Source organism: Sminthopsis crassicaudata, chromosome 5 (assembly GCF_048593235.1).
Source record: "Sminthopsis crassicaudata isolate SCR6 chromosome 5, ASM4859323v1, whole genome shotgun sequence".
NCBI classification, from domain to species: domain Eukaryota; kingdom Metazoa; phylum Chordata; class Mammalia; order Dasyuromorphia; family Dasyuridae; genus Sminthopsis; species Sminthopsis crassicaudata.
The window spans coordinates 286,608,033-286,627,324 of NC_133621.1; the positions used below are offsets into that span (position 1 = coordinate 286,608,033).

At 36.0% G+C, this 19,292-nt stretch overlaps 1 protein-coding gene across 16 annotated transcripts in view; it reads right to left on the reverse strand.

The window, feature by feature from the left end:
- The window catches only part of ANKS1B (ankyrin repeat and sterile alpha motif domain containing 1B), a 1,348,742-nt gene that overhangs the window by 901,036 nt on the left and 428,414 nt on the right, over positions 1-19,292 (reverse strand). For all 16 annotated transcript variants that reach the window (XM_074267164.1, XM_074267169.1, XM_074267161.1 and 13 more), the window contains one exon: positions 12,403-12,568. In XM_074267164.1, coding sequence (XP_074123265.1) covers positions 12,403-12,568 — 166 coding nt within the window. The remainder of the gene's footprint in view (positions 1-12,402; positions 12,569-19,292) is intronic.

A 19,292-nucleotide genomic window follows, 5' to 3' on the forward strand; every position in this document is an offset into this window, starting at 1 on the left:
CATAGTTTATGCCTTTGATCTAGAGAATGAACCACTAGACTTATAGCACCAGGAATTCGAGGACAGAAACAAAGACCCCATCGACTGCTAGTACATTAATGGCAGAAAGTTTTATAAAAGAAAACAAAACACAAAACAAAGTAGGTGACTAAAGACTCAAGAATATATAAATAAATTGTGGTATATTAAATTAATGTATTATTACCTTGCTGTTTGAAATGTCAAACATCAAGAATTCAGAGAAGCACAAAAAGAAATGTATGAATTCATGCAAAGTGAAGAAAGAGCCAGAACAATAAACAAAACAAAACAAAAAATAATGTCAGTGAAAATAACATTAAAAAGCATCTGATTAAAGGCATGATCACTCTTGGGGACAGAGGATGGTTTGTGACTTAAATTTTTCCCCTCAAAATCAAGGCAAGCTAAATGGCACAGTCCATAAGTAAATGGTAAGAAAGGTCACCAGCTCTGTTAGAATTCATCACAGTGCTGGATAATTTTGCTAAACTCTTTCATTTCATTCTAAGGGAAGATTCTGCATGGGTGCCACATCAGTTACTATTGTGTAAACAATAAAGGCATTAATAAAGATTTAAAAACAAGTGGAGCTCATTAATGACAACTTCAAGGGATTCAAGTTAAATGCTTTGTCTACAAGATATGAAATAACCAGTTGTGAATAAGTATAACCCTGAAAGATATGGAGCTCCTATTTGTGCACAAGCTGAATAGGATTGAAGCTGTTATTTTTCTTAAAGAGCCTAACATGATACCTTGATGTATTAATAGAATAGGATAATAGTAAATTATCCTTATCTTTTATCTATAATAGCAAAGCTGGATAATGAATCATGGTGTGATGAAGCAGCTTATTATCTCCATTTTTTTTCTCTATTAATATATCCTCTTTGAAGGCCTTATGGCAAAGATTCTATTTTCCTAAGATCAGGTAATTACTTTTTGCATTATAAAGAACCAGAATGGCTATTCTTTTAAAGACTTCAAAGAAAAGCTTTACATAAGAACCAGTATTTGGGACAGCCACTCCAGATGGACAATGAGCTGTGGGTTAGAACTGGAGGGAAAGAGTAGAATGAATTGCTTTAGGGAAATTATACAATATTCTTAATGATACTAATTTACTCTCTAGTGCAAAGATTCATCATTTAAATGCAACTATTCCCATGGAAAAGTTTAGGATTCAAAATCTGAACATTATCACATTCCCCACAAAATCAAAGTTGCAAGGGCCCAAAAGACCCCAGAAATGATGGCCATGAGCATACTAAAGTATGTTTCCTATGATGTCTTAGGCTTAAGAAATGGTGAAAGAGGTATTACCAAAGCAATATATAGTGAAAAGAGAAGGTATACTCAACACTAGGTAAAAGTTAGGGATAACAGATGAATCATCTTTGTGACCCATTGACCCTCATAAAATAAATGAATAAACAGACAGAAAAAAGACAGAAATACAAATAGATAAGATAAATAAAACAAATAAATAAATGAACTACAGTTAAGACTTCCTTGGTTGGATCTTTGGAGTCTCTTGGAAGATCATGGGCAAAAATTGCTCATGGGTAAAAAGTGTTCTGAATTGTATAGATGGAGTGCTCACATGATAGGGCTAATTAGTGGGACGCATTTTGACTATCGATGGTTTTCATCTGAAAATGGTCTGATCATATTCTTTGAAGTGGAACCCATTTTGGTCAAATAATCACTGTAATAAAATTAATGTTCAGTTTTCATGATATCTGAACATGCAAATTTCATGTAGGGTCTAAGTGATCATTTACTAGTACCAGCTGACATTTACTGGCGAATCAATTATACTTAGATAGAAGCCTCCATTATATTCAGAGTCTGATTTGCAAGCTTCCTCAGATTCTATTTTCTACCCACTGATGATAGCGTATCCTGATCATGTTTTCACGCATTTATAATGGCAGTTCCTTTCATATCAGATCCCATCCTTATTTATTCCAAAGCTAAATCAGCATTATCATGAACTTCTGAACAACATAGCTTATCACCAAACATTAAGGACAGCCACTTCTTTTAAATCTCTAATCTTGTAATTACTTTGTAACATCAGATAAAATATGGTTGACTTGAAAAAAAAAACTGTTATCTGAGGGAAAATTTTGACCAGCTGAACAAGGTGGTGGAAAAAAAAAAAAAGAAAAATCTTGATAAAATGTCAAAAATAGGTCCAGTCAACATGTATGACAAAAGTTGACTCATCTCTCTTTTCTTATTTCATTCAAGTATGAAATCTTAGCAAAGGTGGATATCAGCAGTTAGTCTCTCTCCTGAAATAGCCTCCAAATCTCTGTTCGTTTCACAACCCATCATCTCAGCAAAACATAATCCTTGTCAGGAAGCATAAAAAGATTTGGGCTCACTTGATGTGTTTCATTCTTTATTCATGTGGGGAAAAAATGGAAATTGTCCCCCCCATCATGCTTATGTATTATTCATCTGCTCCCCCAACCTGATTATTCATTAAATTTGTATCAGAAGGAAAGTGAGACTTCAAGGCAAATTTAGTCTTTTTGAGAAGTTATATATGTGATTCCCTTCAGCAGCATACAAGTATCTCACTGAAGACCCTTGTTCATCCATTGTCATTCAACCTGTGACTCAAGGTGAATAGATAGAACTTGTTTTCATAAATAAGATGCATAAAATATTAATGATGATGACTAAGAGAACATAGTTGTTCTATAACTATGCTCATATGTTATATAAGTGAACCTCTCCATATTATTACATGGAGCTAATGGGTTTTAGTAAATACATCTCTGAATTCTAAGAAAAGTAAAAATGTTTCACTAACAATGTAGAAAGACATTGAATTGAAGTCACTGCAGCCACCAGGGACCTGCAATTATTTTGATTACCATGATTACCTGACCCAAATGGGTCCCACCAATTAGCCTTACTTCATTATTATCTCCTGAAAACAAATTGTTCCCAGAAATCCTGCTGTAACACAGCAGGATTTTAAATGAAACTTGGATGGTAGCTATTATGGGACTTTTGAATCTTATAAAGAAAATACTTTGGCAGAAAAACATCATCTGAATATATACTGAAAAATTGGAAATAACATCATAGGAATAATGGAATTTGAGAATTGAAACACACTCCAAGGGACATCTACTTCAATTAAATAAAAGAAGTTTCCCCCTAAATCCTATCCCCAAAAGTAGTCCTACAGCCTTTCCTTGAACATTTCCAATGATATACATTATTCCTATTGTAGTTGTTATCATTATAGTATCATCTTCCTTATTATTATTTTCTTCTCATCCCTCAGTGCCATTTTATTTTTTAAATAGAAAAACATGGACATGGCAGAAAGAGTGTTGAACTTAGGAAGATCTGGGTTCAAATATCTTTCTCTCCTTCTCACTGCTATGGCTCAGAGACAATTAGTGATTTTAACTATTAATCAACCCATTGCATAATGTGTGGTAAAGTTCCCCAACATATAAAATTATATATAATTCACATTTTTTGGTCATTCTTATCATTTATTCATTTCTGCTCATCTAAATCTATTTAGAATTAATTTATTTGAAGCCATAATTAAATAAGTAATTAGGAACAGTAATTAAATAGCTCAAAAGCAAATCATCTTGTTACTTTTTATGGTTAGATTTTGGAAGACTATTACCCTGTTGCCCTATCAATTTTCATCTTTTGAGTTCAGTCAATAAAGGGTTAGGAATAAGTCTCCATCTATTGATGTTTTTTGTTAATCAATCATTTGGCATTTATTATGTGCCTACTATGTACAAAGAAAGGCAAAAAAGACAGTCTCTGCTACAAAGAACCTTACAGTATAATGAAGGAGATAAAATGCAAACAACTATGTATAAACAATTTTCTAAAATGATCCAGAAGTAATCAATAGAGGCAAAGTGCTAAGCAGAAAAAAAGAGAAAACAAATAAACAAACAAAAAATCCAAGATACTAAACAGACTAAGAAAGGTTTCTTGAAGAGAGTTAGACTTAATTTAGACTTGAGGGAAGGAAATCAGTGATATCAGTGGGATATACCAAAGGAGCTATGGGAAAAAGAGAAGCACAAGAAAGCATTCTTGGTAAAGATGTAAACTGGTTCAATTGTTCTGGGAAGCAACTTGGAACTACAGTTCCATACTTTTTGAACTTCAGATTCTACAAAACCCAATAAGGTAACTGTTACAAAGAAAGACTCCTTATATACCAAAAAAATTTAGCAGCATAGTGACAGCAAAGTATTAGGAAAAAGTAGTTATCTACAAGCTGGGGAGAACCTCAACAAACTGTATTGCATAATTTTAATGGGCTATTATTGAACTATAAGAAAAGATAAATATGATAAATACTAAGAAGCATGGAAAGATATATAGATATAGATACATGAATGATATAAAGTAAAAAACTAGGTGGGCAGCTAAATGGTGATATAATGCACAGAGTTCTGAGTCTGAGTCAGGAAAGCTCATCTTCCTGAGTTCAAATCTAGCCTCAGACACTTACTACCTAGGTGACCCTGGGCAGGTCACTGTTTGTTCATCTGAAAAATGAGCTGGAGAAAGAAATGGCAAACCATTCCAGTTTCGTTGTCAAGAAACTCCAAATAAGGTCATGAAGAGTCAGACTGAACCAGAAAACAAACCAAGAAAGAGATGTACACAATGACTGCAATGGAAATGGAAACAATCAAACAATCAAACTCAAATGTTGCAAAATTATCATGACTTATCTCCATCTCCTCTTTCTCCTCTCTCCTTTTCTGGGTTTACTCTTATTGTCTTTACCTTCCTGGTAGTCAGCAAACCAACTCTTTGCATTTGCTGCATTTATAATGCTTCTCTTTCCTATCAGTGGGCAGGGGAATATAGTGGTCTCTGGGTCTAACTTTTCCTTTTTTTGGGGGGTAGGCAATAAGGTTTTCCTGGCTCTTTGACCCTACTTACTGAACACATGACAAGCACTGCTGGACCTAGGATAAATATTGATCCATTGCTATGGCCTTTTCAGGAAAAGTTGCATGGATTTGAGATCTAGGGAATAATTATCACTAGAGGGGAGCCATTTTTGATGTGCCATAGAACACAAATGTCTTCATGGCTGAGTTTCTGTGTTACATGCTATAGGAAGACTTTTGATTGTTCTACCTCAAATGTATATAGTACTTCTTCTAGGCTACCTTGCCCAAAGAAGGAATAATGCCCATGGGATTTAGACTTGTTGGTTCACATTCCAAAAATTAAAGTTTATTAGCCCTATCACAACTTTAAAAGCCTGGCAGAAGATTAAAAACAGCCCAAAACAAATGTATTTACTGAGATGATATAATAAAGTAGTCATATAGCAGTCCCTTCAAAAACCTTTAACTATACACTTCCAAAAATATAAAATGACAGTGGAAAGAAGGAACACAAATTCAAAGTAACTTCACGGTGGTGAAAAATTCCAATTTCACTTAAAAAGCATTTATGAAGTGCTTATCATGTCCTAGGTAATGAAAAAAGGAAAAATAAAATAAAAGAATAAGATTGCTCTCAAGGAGCTTGTCTTTTATTATGGTGAAAGGCAAACAACATATACATATTACTAAGTACAAAATGAATTTAAATCATTTTTAGAAGAAACATTAACCAAAAATTTTCTTTTCAAAGCATCTTGTAGGAGATGGAACTTTTCCTGAACCTCAAGGCAATTAGGATTTCCAGGTGGTAGAAGTAAAGAAGAAAAAGTATTCCAAGCATGGGAGAAAAACTATGCAAAAAAAGAGAAGTGATGGAATAAAAATGGAATAAAATTCATAGAGAGTAGCAACTATATCAGTATGGATGGAATTTAGAGACTATAAGGGAAATGAATGTATACTCTTTTTCCCCCAAGAAATATGTAACAAAAATTTATGAGTCTTAAGAGCAAAGGCAGCCTTCTTCATACTCTTCTCTTTTTATCTGCAGAAAAGACTATCCATGAAGATATTATTTAATAATTTTTTGGTATCAAAATTCTCAAAATAGGATTATGGGCTAACAAATCTGGATCTGAAAGTACCTTAGAGATTATTTAGGCCTAATTCCTCATTTTATAGATAGGGACTTAAGGAGGCTAAGTGAAGTTATACAGTGTGTTTCAGAGCAATAATTTATGAAGCATATTGTAATTACAAATGCAACACTTTTTTTGAGCAATTGGATATAACACTCAGTGATATTTTTTTTAATTGGGAGTTATGCTTTAATTAAATTTAAAGCTCCAAGCTATATTTTAGATCGGTATTTTTGATAACTGTTGGCAAAATAAGATAATATTTTAAGGTGTTTGAAACAATTTAGAAATATAATTTCTTTGATAGAGGTAAAAGAGAAGTAGGGATATGTTACCTTCCATCTGATGCAGGAATCCCTCATTAACATTCTAACACCCAATGGTCCAGCCTCCTTTGCAACTCTTCCAAGGATGGAGAACTCACCACCTCATGAGACAGTCTATTCATTACCTAATGCCTTTTTAAAAGAAATTTCCAATAGTCTCATAGTTGAAAGTTGTAATATTAAGCCAAGATTTCACAGCTCTGTGATTCTCCATCTTTAGTCCTTTCTTACACTGCCACCTAATATGATGCAAAAAAAAAAAAAAAAATATCCCTTCACATGATATCCCTTTAAAGATATCAAAATGAAGTAAGCAGAAAGGTAAAACCTGCTGCCAATGGCCTAAGGCAAGATCTCTGACACTGAGGCTGCCTGGGGGCAACTGATAATAGTAAATAGAGTCTTTGGCTCTGGACCAAGTTGTTATTTTTGACCACTTTCCCCACGTGTAGGCTTTTTATAATGTATGCTTACTAATTTGTTTTCCCCCCTTTACATTTGACCTACCACTGTAGTTTTCAACAGAGAGGATAAAGAGCTGGAATTAGAATCAAAAAGACCTGAATTCAAATTACTCCTCCAGTGGTCACTAGCAATAGCAAGTAATAATCTCTCATGATCTCAATTTCCTCATCTGTGAGAGGCAAGAGATGAATGAGATGGCTTCTGAGATCATTTATTGCTTTAAATCTATCTTCATTTTAAATCCTGACTGAAACATGATTCAGCTTATTGATGTGGGTGGAGGTCCCTTTAAGATTCCTTTCTAATTGCCCAACCCATGGCTGACCTTGATTCACAAATCCTGGTCAAAGGCACCCTTCTGAATATCTGGGCCTAGCCCTCCACTCTCAGCTCAGCTTCCCCCAGCCCTCACCTGATCTGAGCTAACTGAAAAGCCTGCCAAGAATTTAGGGGTACCACTCATCATCTTTTGGGTATAAAAGAGAAGAGCCCTCCCAGCCAACACATGGTGTCCTTCCAGCCATGTAGGGGTCCCTGCCTGCCCAGCGGCCACCTTCGGCCCTGGCGTCTTTCTAACTGAACTTTACTTCCAAATTCCTACAATAAACCTTTTATTTATCAATCTAGGTTTTCGGGCCTGTAAATTCATTTTACAGGGGACACTGCGCCTCATGGAATTATTTATGCTCTGAGAAATGGGGTTCCCCCTTTCCTTTCCCTCATTATTATGGCATCTTCAAGTTCAATAGGCGTTCCAGTTATGTCTCCATGCAAGTCAGTGATGTATACACTGAGAAATATGAAAACAAAAGCTGGTCCCTGGGGCACTATACTGGCATTAAAATAGTAATGACCACTCTTTGGATTCAGTTCTAAAGCCTTCTAAGTGACCAAACGTCCAACCCATAGTTCTTTCCCCCAACAATTGTCAAGTGCTTGGTTGAAATCTTAATAAATTTTAAGCATTATTCTGATTCTAGTAATGCTACCAACAAAGAAAATAAGTTGAATATGGTATAACCTGTTTTTAAAGAAGCTACATTCATCCTCTTATCATTTTGATTTCTAAATATTCACTTTTAATGACACAATTGAGGAATTTTGTTAGGAATCAAAGGCAAATTCACCAAGTTATGGTTTGTAGTTTTCATTCCCTTTCTTTCTTTCTTTCTTTTTTTTTTTTTTAAGTCAGGAGATCTGTCCTTCTCTTGGTTGTCACATTTCCTTCATCACCCATATTTTTTCAACATCACCAAGAGTTTGCTGTTTACACTAGTTCTTTTCTCTAGGATGGATTTCATCTCTATCTGGTGACTTGGAATAAATAACAACTAAATACGTTATTGTTACCTCCTTTTCACATTGTTTTTGATTAGACAGTTTTTGTGGTATTATTCCCAGCACAGAATTTGTACTTGGCAGAGGAAATGAAAGCAGAATAAAAGTTGTGCTTTTTTCTTTATCCATGCATCCATTATCCAATCCATCTTGCTTTGATCCTCTTCTTTACCTCAGGATAGGTTTTAAAAAAAACAAAACAAAACAAAAAAAACAAACCCTTGTTGTTCTCGGCATTCTTTTCTAACCTTCACTCATTCTATATTTTAGTGTTCCAGCCACTATTTTCATATGACAAAGCCATAATTTTATATTTTTCATTCATTTCTGCATATACTTATCACACACACATGATTTATATGTATATTTTTTTCTGTTCCCTGGTACTCCTACAGTACAATTAAGTGTTATTAACTCCTTTCTTATTGTCGTACTGAAGAAGGGACCCCGAAACTCTAAAACTCCTTGAAGGAGAAATTCTCCTTGGACCCTGTGTCTGTGGAACCCCACCTGAGGAAACAAGTAACAACAGCTTCATTCTGTTGTCTAGGTGGGGTTGATTCAGTCCTGAGCTAAAGAAGTCTAACCCTATTAAATTAAACTCATTCAATTCTATTCAAATTCCAGCCCAAGATGGAAGCTTGTAGATAAAAAGAGCCAACTTGGAACAACTCCTTGCAGAGGACCTGATGGCTATGCCATGCCATGCCAAGGAAACCTCTGCCCACTGGAATAATATTCTCTTCCAGTGTTGCTCTCTCTTTATCCTCACCTATTTCCCTAATGAGACTTTATGCCTCTCTGTCAGGATTTACTAGAAACTTGACTTCCCAATCCCTATAATAAACCTCTTATCAATCTAGGTTTTGGGGTCTATAAATTCCTTTACAGAGAATCTCTGCACGACCAAAAGAGGGTTCCCCAAAACTCCTTACCCTTGTGCTGAATCCCAAAGGGGTATAGAGGAGCCAAACATCTCCATTTAGTTCCCTGAACCCCCAAATCTGCTACTAGACCTTATCATTTAACTCTCCGACCACCAGGGACCCTAATCTCATTTTGGTTCCCTAAATCTGGGCCTCATCATTTGGTTCCCTGACAAAAGAGAACCCCAAAACTTAAACTCATCATATTTTGGTTCCCTGACTGAACAGATCCCTGAAAACTAGACACCATCTTTTGGCAACCAAACAGAACCCCCCCAAAATCTGGACAAGGTAAAAAAAGCCTTTCTTGTTGTTTTTTCTCTAGTTTGCAGAATTCCCTTGTGGGGATTCCTGTGGCCTCTCTCTCTAGACTCATTGTCTATTCTATAGCTAGTCCCTGACAATTCTCCCTTGCTCAAGGAGCATTTTGTCACTGTCCTTCTCTGGAGAAGGACAAGGAGCTATAGTATCAGGGACACTCTGTCTAGAGTCAGTGGAGGAGCTATTGAACACTAAAGCTTTTTTTCCCTAGAAAGTCAAAGACTTCAGTATTTCTAGTGACTGCTGACTTTCCTTGGTGACTGTTCATGAGTTTTTTTCCAGCTCAGGTAAGCCACCACCCCATTCTTTCTATAGTGAGGGGACAGCTTGACTCCCTGGGGCACGGTTAAGCTGTCTGAGGCCTTGTACCTCAGCAGAGTTTTTGCCTGAGAACACTCATGGCACAAAACTGCGATTTGACAAAAATTAAAGTTTTTGTCACATTTTTCTCTCTCTTAGGGACACCTACAGAGAATAGAAAAGCTATAGACTTAGGAAAGCTTGGGGCTTGTTACATTTGGCTTAAGAAAAAATCTCAAAACTTAAAAACTTGAACACTGATTAGATTAGCTGAATTGGGATTCAATCTCCCTGCACCCACCAGAAGTCTTAGCATCCCAGTAGAAGTGTCTCCTCCAAAGCAGAAACTCCTCCCAGCCTAAGGAGAAACCTGGCTACTCTGGGGACCCCCGAATCTTTCAGGGATCCAATTGTGAGCCCTCCATATTTCTCCCACTCTGCTGTCACAAACAGCTGTTGTTGTTGTTTTAACTCTCACCTGAACTAAAACCTAAGACTCCTAGCTCTTTTCTCCTCAGGGCAACTTCTGCCTCCTGGGAAAGACACTCAGGGCAGGGGTGCCCTCCCAGTCTTAGGCTGGGAACCCCAGAGATTTGTGCGTAGGTGTCATGGATACTGTCCGAGGAGACTCCCCAGTCCCTGTCCTGATTTTGAGCAGGAGGAGCATTGGAGGAACTGCCTTTCCACCACAACAGTCAAAGCTTGGTGGATGGTACAGGGGTTGAGCTGCCCACTCCGCTGTAAGCATCCTGCCCTCTGGCTAGAATCTGGGGTTTGGTCAGTTCCCCCTAGCTCCACCAGGACAGCCCGAACACCTCTTGGCCAGGTAAGATGGATGGAACTTCTACTTTGCTCTCGCTCTGAGCAAGAGACTAAGCCTATCTAGTCTCTTCCACCACTTCCTCATAAAGAGTGGGGAAAGCAGTGGGGGAGGCTCAGGATCTCTGCCTAAGCCAGTTTAGTGATTTTATAGTGAAATTAAGGAGCCAACTCTCTTTTCAAACCTCCAAAAGGAATTTTTTTAAAAAGCACAAACTTGTAGATAGACAGTTAAAAGAGATTTGGAAAAGCTTAACAGCATTCTTATCTTGATCTGCAGCCGGGACAGGATGGGATACTCTTATCCTCCAGACCCTGCCCCACAACAAAAAGCTGCGGCTGTTTTTAATTGAAAATGTCCTCTTAACTGAAGAGGCCCTAAGTTAACCCTGGGATAGCCATTAATCCCCGGGTTCTGGAGCATTTTTTTTTTTAAACTAAAGGATATCAGTGGCTTAGCAAACCTAATCAAGGCCTCCTACCAGGCCAGATTCTCTGGGTGTGTCACACTTTAACCCTTAATCCTACCACCCTGCACCCTGACCCCACCCTAGGAGAAATTAGCTTTCCTAGAAATCCAGAGTGAAAGGGCTAAACTCTAGGCAATTAACACTTTTACTATAGACAAGAACTTTTTGCTCCTAGCATTTTCTCTTCTACTTTTCTTTGGCATTCTATGCTCCTGCCAGGTGGGCTGTGGGGGCATTTGGTATTGGGTAGGCTATCAGCATTCTTAAAGGCAGCCCACAGATGGGACCTGATGCATTTCCTGCAAAGGCCCCATTCCCAAATGTCACCATCTCAACCCTGGATGACATCCCACTTTTAATCTGCTCCTGAGATCTGTTTTCTCTAGGCTTCAAGCTTCAGATTTTCAACTGCCCTTCAACCGGGAGAACTGGGGACGACTGACTGGGACAAACACTCCCGAGATGCCCTGCTTCTGTTTTCAGATCTCAGACCTCACTCCCCACCTCCTGGCATGAACTCCCCAAAATCACTACGACCTCATAAAAAGATATAGAATAGTGTCAGGAAATAAATATGTAGTTAGTGATTGTGATAATAAGACTAAAAGCTCGTGTTCAATTCAATTCAAATTCTACAAAATTCATTCCTTACTCTACCCTTGACAAGTAGTCAGTGATAATAGTACTGACTCCACTTTTCAGATGATCTAGCTGAAACTTAAGGAAGTTCACTTATAAGAGCCAGAACTCACTCTTATGTCTGTTGATTCCAAGCACTTTTCTTTCCAAGGTATTATTATGTAGCATTAGGACCAATGGGTTAAATAAAACCCAGAGTCTTTCTTCTGAAGTAAAGCTAACATTCAATACATATAAGTTTATATGAACTGCTTTCAGCTACAAAATTGTAATGCTATTTAAGTTATTATGATGCCTTCCTATCTGCCCGGAACATACTGAGGGGGCCATCTCCAGGACTATACCTTGCCACTGAAGCAAAATGGCTCATTTAAATACAATTTACTTGCAAATCACGACTTCACCTTTCTCTTGTCATGGTCCTCTTTGAGAACAAAGGACAAACAATGATCTGTAAGTAACAATAGCTGACCCATTCTTTCCTTCCTTCCTCCTCCCTCCTCTTCTTCATTTCTTCCCTTTCTCTCTCCCTCCCTTCCTTTCTCCTTTTTTGTCCTTCCTCTCTCTTTCCCTCCCTCCCTCCCTCCCTCCCTCCCTTCCTCTTGACATTATCTTCCTGGTGTCATGGTTCTCTTCAAGAAGGAAATACAAACAACACATACTGAAATCATTCAGTTCATACTTTTATGTTTGGGTGAGAACAGTTGCAAAGATCCTATTACCTGTTCTTGAGGAAGGCGTCCTTGCTATTTCTAAGGAACAAGGCTTCTTTGTGACTGCTGTGTCTGTGAGGTCACTGAGGCCATTTTCATTTTCAGCAGAAAATGGATCGAGGGAAGCAGATGGCACCATTTCCAGTGTATAATTCCTCTTCTTTGGATAGGACTCCTGAAATAAAGAAGATGTAGCTTCATGATCAAAATACTCAGTACCACTTGACATGTTGAACATCTGAAAAGATAGCCAGCTGTATAACTCCTTTCAAAACTGCAGGCAAGACAACTGAAACATCATCTGAATGAAGAAGACAATATTGAGTCTCAATATTATTTAACAATTACAAGCCAGATCACTATATTATTTACCAGATCTATGCATGGGTAATTTTACAATATTGACAATCGCCAAACCTTTTGTTCTAATTTTCCCCCTCCTTCCCCCCCAGATGGCAGGTTGACCAATACATGTTAAATATGTTAAAGTATAAATTAAATACAATTTATGTATACATGGGCAAACAGTTGTTTTGCTGTACAAAAAGAATCGGACTTTGAAATAGTGTACAATTAGCCTGTGAAGGAAATCCAAAATGCAGGCGAACAAAAATACAGGGATTGGGAATTCTATGTAGTGGTTCCTAGTCATCTCCCAGAGTTCTTTCGCTGGGTGTAGCTGGTTCAGTTCATTACTGCTCTATTGGAATTGATTTGGTTCATCTCATTGTTGAAAATCGCCACATCCATGAGAATTGCAGATCACTATCATTTAACTTACATTCCAATTAGTGATGAAAGGTAGCCCAAACTCAGAAAAATCTGGGTTTAAGTCTCATTGGAAATATACTGAATTTTAAATGCATAAAATACATAGAATTATGAAGGTAACTACACTGAAATAGTTTTCAAAACTAAATATTTGTTTTCAAATTTACAGACTCCAGGGCCAAGAATCTTTGCTCTAAAGTGATCAATTGCAGAGAACATTCTATCCTACATTGGTACTTTGGTCAGTCTTGATCCTTCATGATATATTGCTTGTATTTGACACTATTAACCATTCTCTCCTCCTCAATACTTCCTTCTCTATGGGTTTTCACAACACTACTATTTTCTGCTTCTCCCTTATCTGTATGACCCCTTTTCATTTTCTCATTCATGTCATGGTTCCTGAATTGGGAGCATTTTCCCCAAACAATGTATACCTATTGATCCAGCAGTGGGTCTGTATCCCAAAAAGATCATAAAAGAGGGAAAAGGGCCTCCATGTGCAAAAAATGTTTGTAACAGTTTTTTTTTTTTGTTGTTGTTGTTTTTTGTTTTTGTCTTGATTTGTTTTGTTTTTGATGACTTAAGAATTAGAAAATGAGTGGCTGCTTATCAATTGGGGAATGGCTGAATAAGCTATGGTATATGAAAGTAATGGAATGATACAATGATTTCAGAAAAGCCTAGAAAGATTTACATAAATTGATGCTGAGTGAAGTAAGCAGAACCAGGAAAACATCATACACAGCAACAAGAAGATTGTGTGATGTTCAGCTATAAAAGGCTTAGCTGTTCTCAGCAATTCCGTGAACTAAGGTAATTCCAATCAACTTTGGATAAAAAGCACCATCCATATTTAGAAAGAGAACTATGGAGGCTGAATACAGATCACAGAATATTATTTTCACCTTTTTTTTTCTTTTGTTTTAGTTTTTCTATTTGTTCTGATTTTATTCTTCCAATGACTCATATGGAAATATGTAAAAAGTGAATGCACTTGTGTAATCAAAAATATAAAATAAAATAACTGCAAGCAATAAAAAAGAATTGCCTGAGTGACTTGTCCATGATCACAAAGCCTGAAAACACTTCAGAAATGGAACCAGAACTTGTCTTCTTGATTCTCAGGCTAGCTTTGTACCCATTAGGATATGCAGCCTCTAATAATGTGTGATGAAAATTCATTATAAGAATATCTTTTGGCCAATCCCAAGATCATCAATCATCAAATATTTACTTATTTTCACTAGAAGCCATGAGATGAGACAGGAAAGTAGAGCTAGTTTTTGAGAACAATTTCCAATAACAGAGATTGACAAAAAATAGAAGACAATGTGAAATATCTCATTGGAAAAATAACTGACATGGAAAATAGATCCAAGAAAGATAATTTTAAAATTACTGGACTAACTGAAAGCCATGATCAAAAAAAAAAAAAAAAAAAAAAAAAGCCTGGACATGTTTTTCTTCTTTTTTTTAATTAAAACTTTTTACTTATAAAACATATGCGTGGATAATTTTTCAACACTGACTCTTGCAAAACCTTCTGTTCCAAATTATTCTTGCTTTCCCCCTACCCTAGATGGTAGGTAGTTCAATAAATGTTAAATATGTTAAAATATATGTTAAATCCAATGTATGTATACATAGTTATACAGTTTTCTTGCTGCACAAGAAAAATCAGATAAAGAAGGAATAAAAAAAAAAAAAAGAAACTGGGAAAGAAAACAAAATGCAAGCAAAAACAACAGAAAGAGTGAGAATTCTATGTTGGGTCCACACAGTTGCCACGGTCTTTTCTTGATCACTGAACAATTGGAATTGGTTTGAATCAGCCTAGATATCATCTTTCAAGAAATTAGCAAGGAAAAAATGTTTCAATATTCTAGAACCCAAGAATAAAATAGAAATAGGAAGAACTCTTGATGAAAACCATTTAGTATTGGCTAAGAAATAGTTTATCAGTAAAATAGGTTAGGCTCACAAGACACAATAGTCAATAACTACAGTAATCTAGTATTTGATAAACCTAAAGACCCCAGCTTCTGGGATAAGAACTCAGTATTTGAAAAAAATTGCTGGGAAAATTGGAAATTTATATGGCAGAAATTGGTCATTGACCCACACCTAACATCCTATACCAAGATAAAGTTGAAATGGGTACATGATTTAAACATAAAAAATAATACTATATGCAAATGAGAAGAACAAAAGATAGTCTATCTCTCAGTTCTGTGGAGAAGGAAGGAATTTGTGGCCAAAGAAGAACTAGAGTACAATGTGGAATGAAAAATGGATAATTTTGATTATAATAAGTTAAAAAGACTTTGTGTCAAAAAAAAAACAAGTCAATGCAGACAAGATTGGAAGAGAAACAGTAAATTGGAAAAAAATTATGTCCACGGGTTCTGATAAAGGCCTCATTTCTAAAATATATAGAGAATTGACTCAAATTTATAAGAATAAAATTCATTCTCCAATTCATAGTCAAAGGATATGAATAGGCAATTTTCAGAAGAAGGAATTAAAACCATTTCCATTCATATGAAAAAAATGCTCTAAATCACTATTGATCAGGGAAATGCAAATTAAGACAACTCTGAGGTACCTCTACACACTTCTCAGATTGGCTAAGATGACAGAAAACGATAATGACAGGTGTTGGAGGGGATGTAGGAAAACGGGAACACTAATACATTGCTGGTAGAGTTTATGAATTGATCTAACCATTCTGGAGAGCAATATGGAACTATGCCCAAAGGGCTATCAAACTGTGCATAGCCTTTGATCCAGCAGTGTCTCTCCTGGGCCTGTATCCCAAAGACATTATAAAAAAGGGAAAAGAACCCACATGTGCAAAAATGTTTATAGTAGCTCTTTTTGTATTGGCAAGGAACTGGAAGCCAAGTGGATGCCCATCAGTAGGAGAATGGCTGAATAAGTTATAGTATATGAATGCTATGAGATATTATTGCTCTATAAGAAATGATCAACAGGATGATTTCAGAAAGTCCTGAAGAGACTTACATAAACTGATGCTCAACAAAGTGAATAAAACCAGGAGAACATTGTACACAGCAACAGCAAGATTTTATGATGATAAATTCTGACAGATGTGGCTCTTTTCAACAGCAAAGTGAATCAGGCCAGGTCCAATGGTCTTGTGATGAAGAGAGGCATCTGCATTCTGAGAAAGGATTGTGGGGACTGAATGTGGATCACAATATAATATTTTCACATTTTTGGTTACTGTTTGTTTGCATTTTGTTTTCTTTCTCATTTTTTTCCTTTTAGATCTGATTTTTTTTTGTGCAGCATGATAATTGTGGATATATATATATATATATATACATATATATATATATGTATATATATATATACATATATATATATATTTGCACTTGGTTAATATATATTGGATTACTTGCCATCCAAGGGGTGGGGTATGGGGTAAGGGAGGGAGAAAAAATTTGGAACATAAGGTTTTGCAAAGGTAAATATTGAAAATTATGTATGCATATATTTTGAAAATAAAAGGTTTAATTAAAAAAGAAAGAACCCACAATCACTTCTTGAAAAAATCTCAAAATATAACTCTCAGAAATAAGCCAAATTTCAGAGCTCCCAGGTCAAGGAGAAAATATTACAAACATCCAGAAAGAAACAATTAAAGTATAGTGGAGTCACAGCCAGTATAACACAAGATTTAGCAACTTCCTTATTAAAAGATTAAAGGGCAAAAGAGCCAGCATTACAACCAAGAATCACCTCCCAGAAAAAAATGAATATAATGCATCAAGAGAAAAAATACATATTCAGTGCAATAGAAGATTTTGAAGCATTCCTTTTGAAAGACCAGAACTAAATTTGACTTTCTCAAATTTAAATTTGAGAAGACTCAAGAAAAACATAAAAAAAAAGAAAAAAAAAGATTTAACAGGTTAAATTGTTTATATTCCTACATGGGAATATGATACTTGTATCTCTTAAGAACTTTCTCATTATTAGGGCAGTCTGAAAGAGTATATATAGATATAGGGCCCAAGGGTTAATTAAAAGTGAAGGAATAATATTTTTAAAAATAAAATTAAAGATTGGGAGATGAATGTTCTGGGAGAAAAGAAAAAGTAGAATGAGGTAAATTATCTTAAAGGCAAGAAAAAGTTTTTGCAGGGGTGGTTAGAGGACAGTTAAGGGGCAGCAAGTGAACCTTACTCTCATCAGAACTGGCTCAAAAAGGGAACAACATACAGACTCATTGCTATAGAAATCTACCTTACCTTAATAGAAAGTAGGAAGGGAAGGGGATGGGGGAGATATAATAGAGGTCAGTTTGAGGGAGAAGGGAGTCAGAAGCAAAACACTTGAGAAGGAACAAAATGAAAGGAGAGAGAATAGAATAAATAAAATACAATTAGCAACAGCAAATGTGAAAAAAAAATGGAAACAAGGTGTTTGATAAAGGTCTCATTTTTTTTTTTTTGATAACTTTTTACTGACAGAACATATGCATGGGTAATTTTTTTTTACAACATTATCCCTTGCACTCACTTCTGTTCCAACTTTTCCTTTCCTTCCCTCCACCCCCTCCCCTAGATGGCAGGCAGTCTTATACATGTTAAATATGTTAAAGTATATAGTAGATACAATATATATGTATAGAATCGAACAGTTCTCTTGTTGTACAGGAAGAATTGGATTCAGAAGATAAAAATAACCAGAGAAGGAGAACAAAAATACAAATAGTTCACACTTATTTCCCAGTGTTCCTTCTCTAGGTGTAACTAATTCTGTCCATCATTGATCAATTAGAATTGGATTAGCTCTTCTCTTTGTTGAAGTTATCCACTTCCATCACAATACATCCTCATACAGTATCATTATTGAAGTGTACAGTGATCTTCTGGTTCTGCTCATTTCACTCAGCATCAGTTAATGTAAATCTCTCCAAGCCTCTCTGTATTCCTCCTGCTGGTCATTTCTTACAGAGCAATAATATTCCATAACCTTCATATACCATAATTTACACACCCATTCTCCAGTTGATGGACATCTATTCAATTTCCAGTTTCTAGCCACTATGAAAAGGGCTGCCACAAACATTTTGGCACATACAGGTCCCTTTCCCTTCTTTAGTATTTCTTTGGGATATGAGCTCAGTAGTAACACTGCTGGATCAAAGGGGATGCACAGATTGATAACTTTTTGGGCATAATTCCAGATTGCTCTCCAGAATGGTTGGATTCATTCACAACTCCACCAACAGTGCATCAGTGTCCCAGTTTTCCCACACCCCCTCCAACATTCATCATTATTTGTTCCTGTCATCTTAGCCAATCTGACAGGTGTGTAATGATATCTCAGAGTTGTCTTAATTTGCATTTCTCTGATCAGTAGTGATTTGGAACACTCTTTCATATGAGTGGAAATAGTTTCAATTTCATCATCTGAGAATTGTCTGTTCATATCCTTTGAAAGATCTCATATTTTAAACACAGAGAACTGGATGAAATTTTATAAAAATAAGGGCCATTCTCCAATTAATAAATGATCAAGAGATAAAGTGTTCAGATGAAGTAATCAAAGCTATCTATAGTCATATGAAAAATGCTCTAACTCACTATTGATTAGAGGAAAACACTGCCTCATACATACTTGATTGGTTAATAGAACAGAAAAGGAAAATGAAAAATGCTGGAGGAGATGTGGACAAAATGAAACAATAATGAACTGTTGGTGGAGTTGTAAACTGATTCAACTATTCTGGAGAGCAGTTTGGAACTATAGTCAAAGGGCTATAAAACTCTTTGACCTCAAAATACCTCTACTAGGTCTGTATCCCAAAAGATATTTAAAAAATAAAAAAGGAAAAGGATCTACATGTACAAAAACATTTATAGTAACTCTTTTCTAGGGGCAAAGAATTGGAAATTAAATTGGGGAGTGACTGAAAAAACCATAATATATGATTTTGAATACTAGTATGCTAGAAGAAATTTTCAGCAAGGTACACTCAGAAAAACCTGGAAAGACTTCCATGAGCTGATACAAAGTGAAATGTACTACGTACAAAGTCATAGCAATATTTTAAGGTGATCAGCTGTGAATGACAGCTATTTTCAGCAATA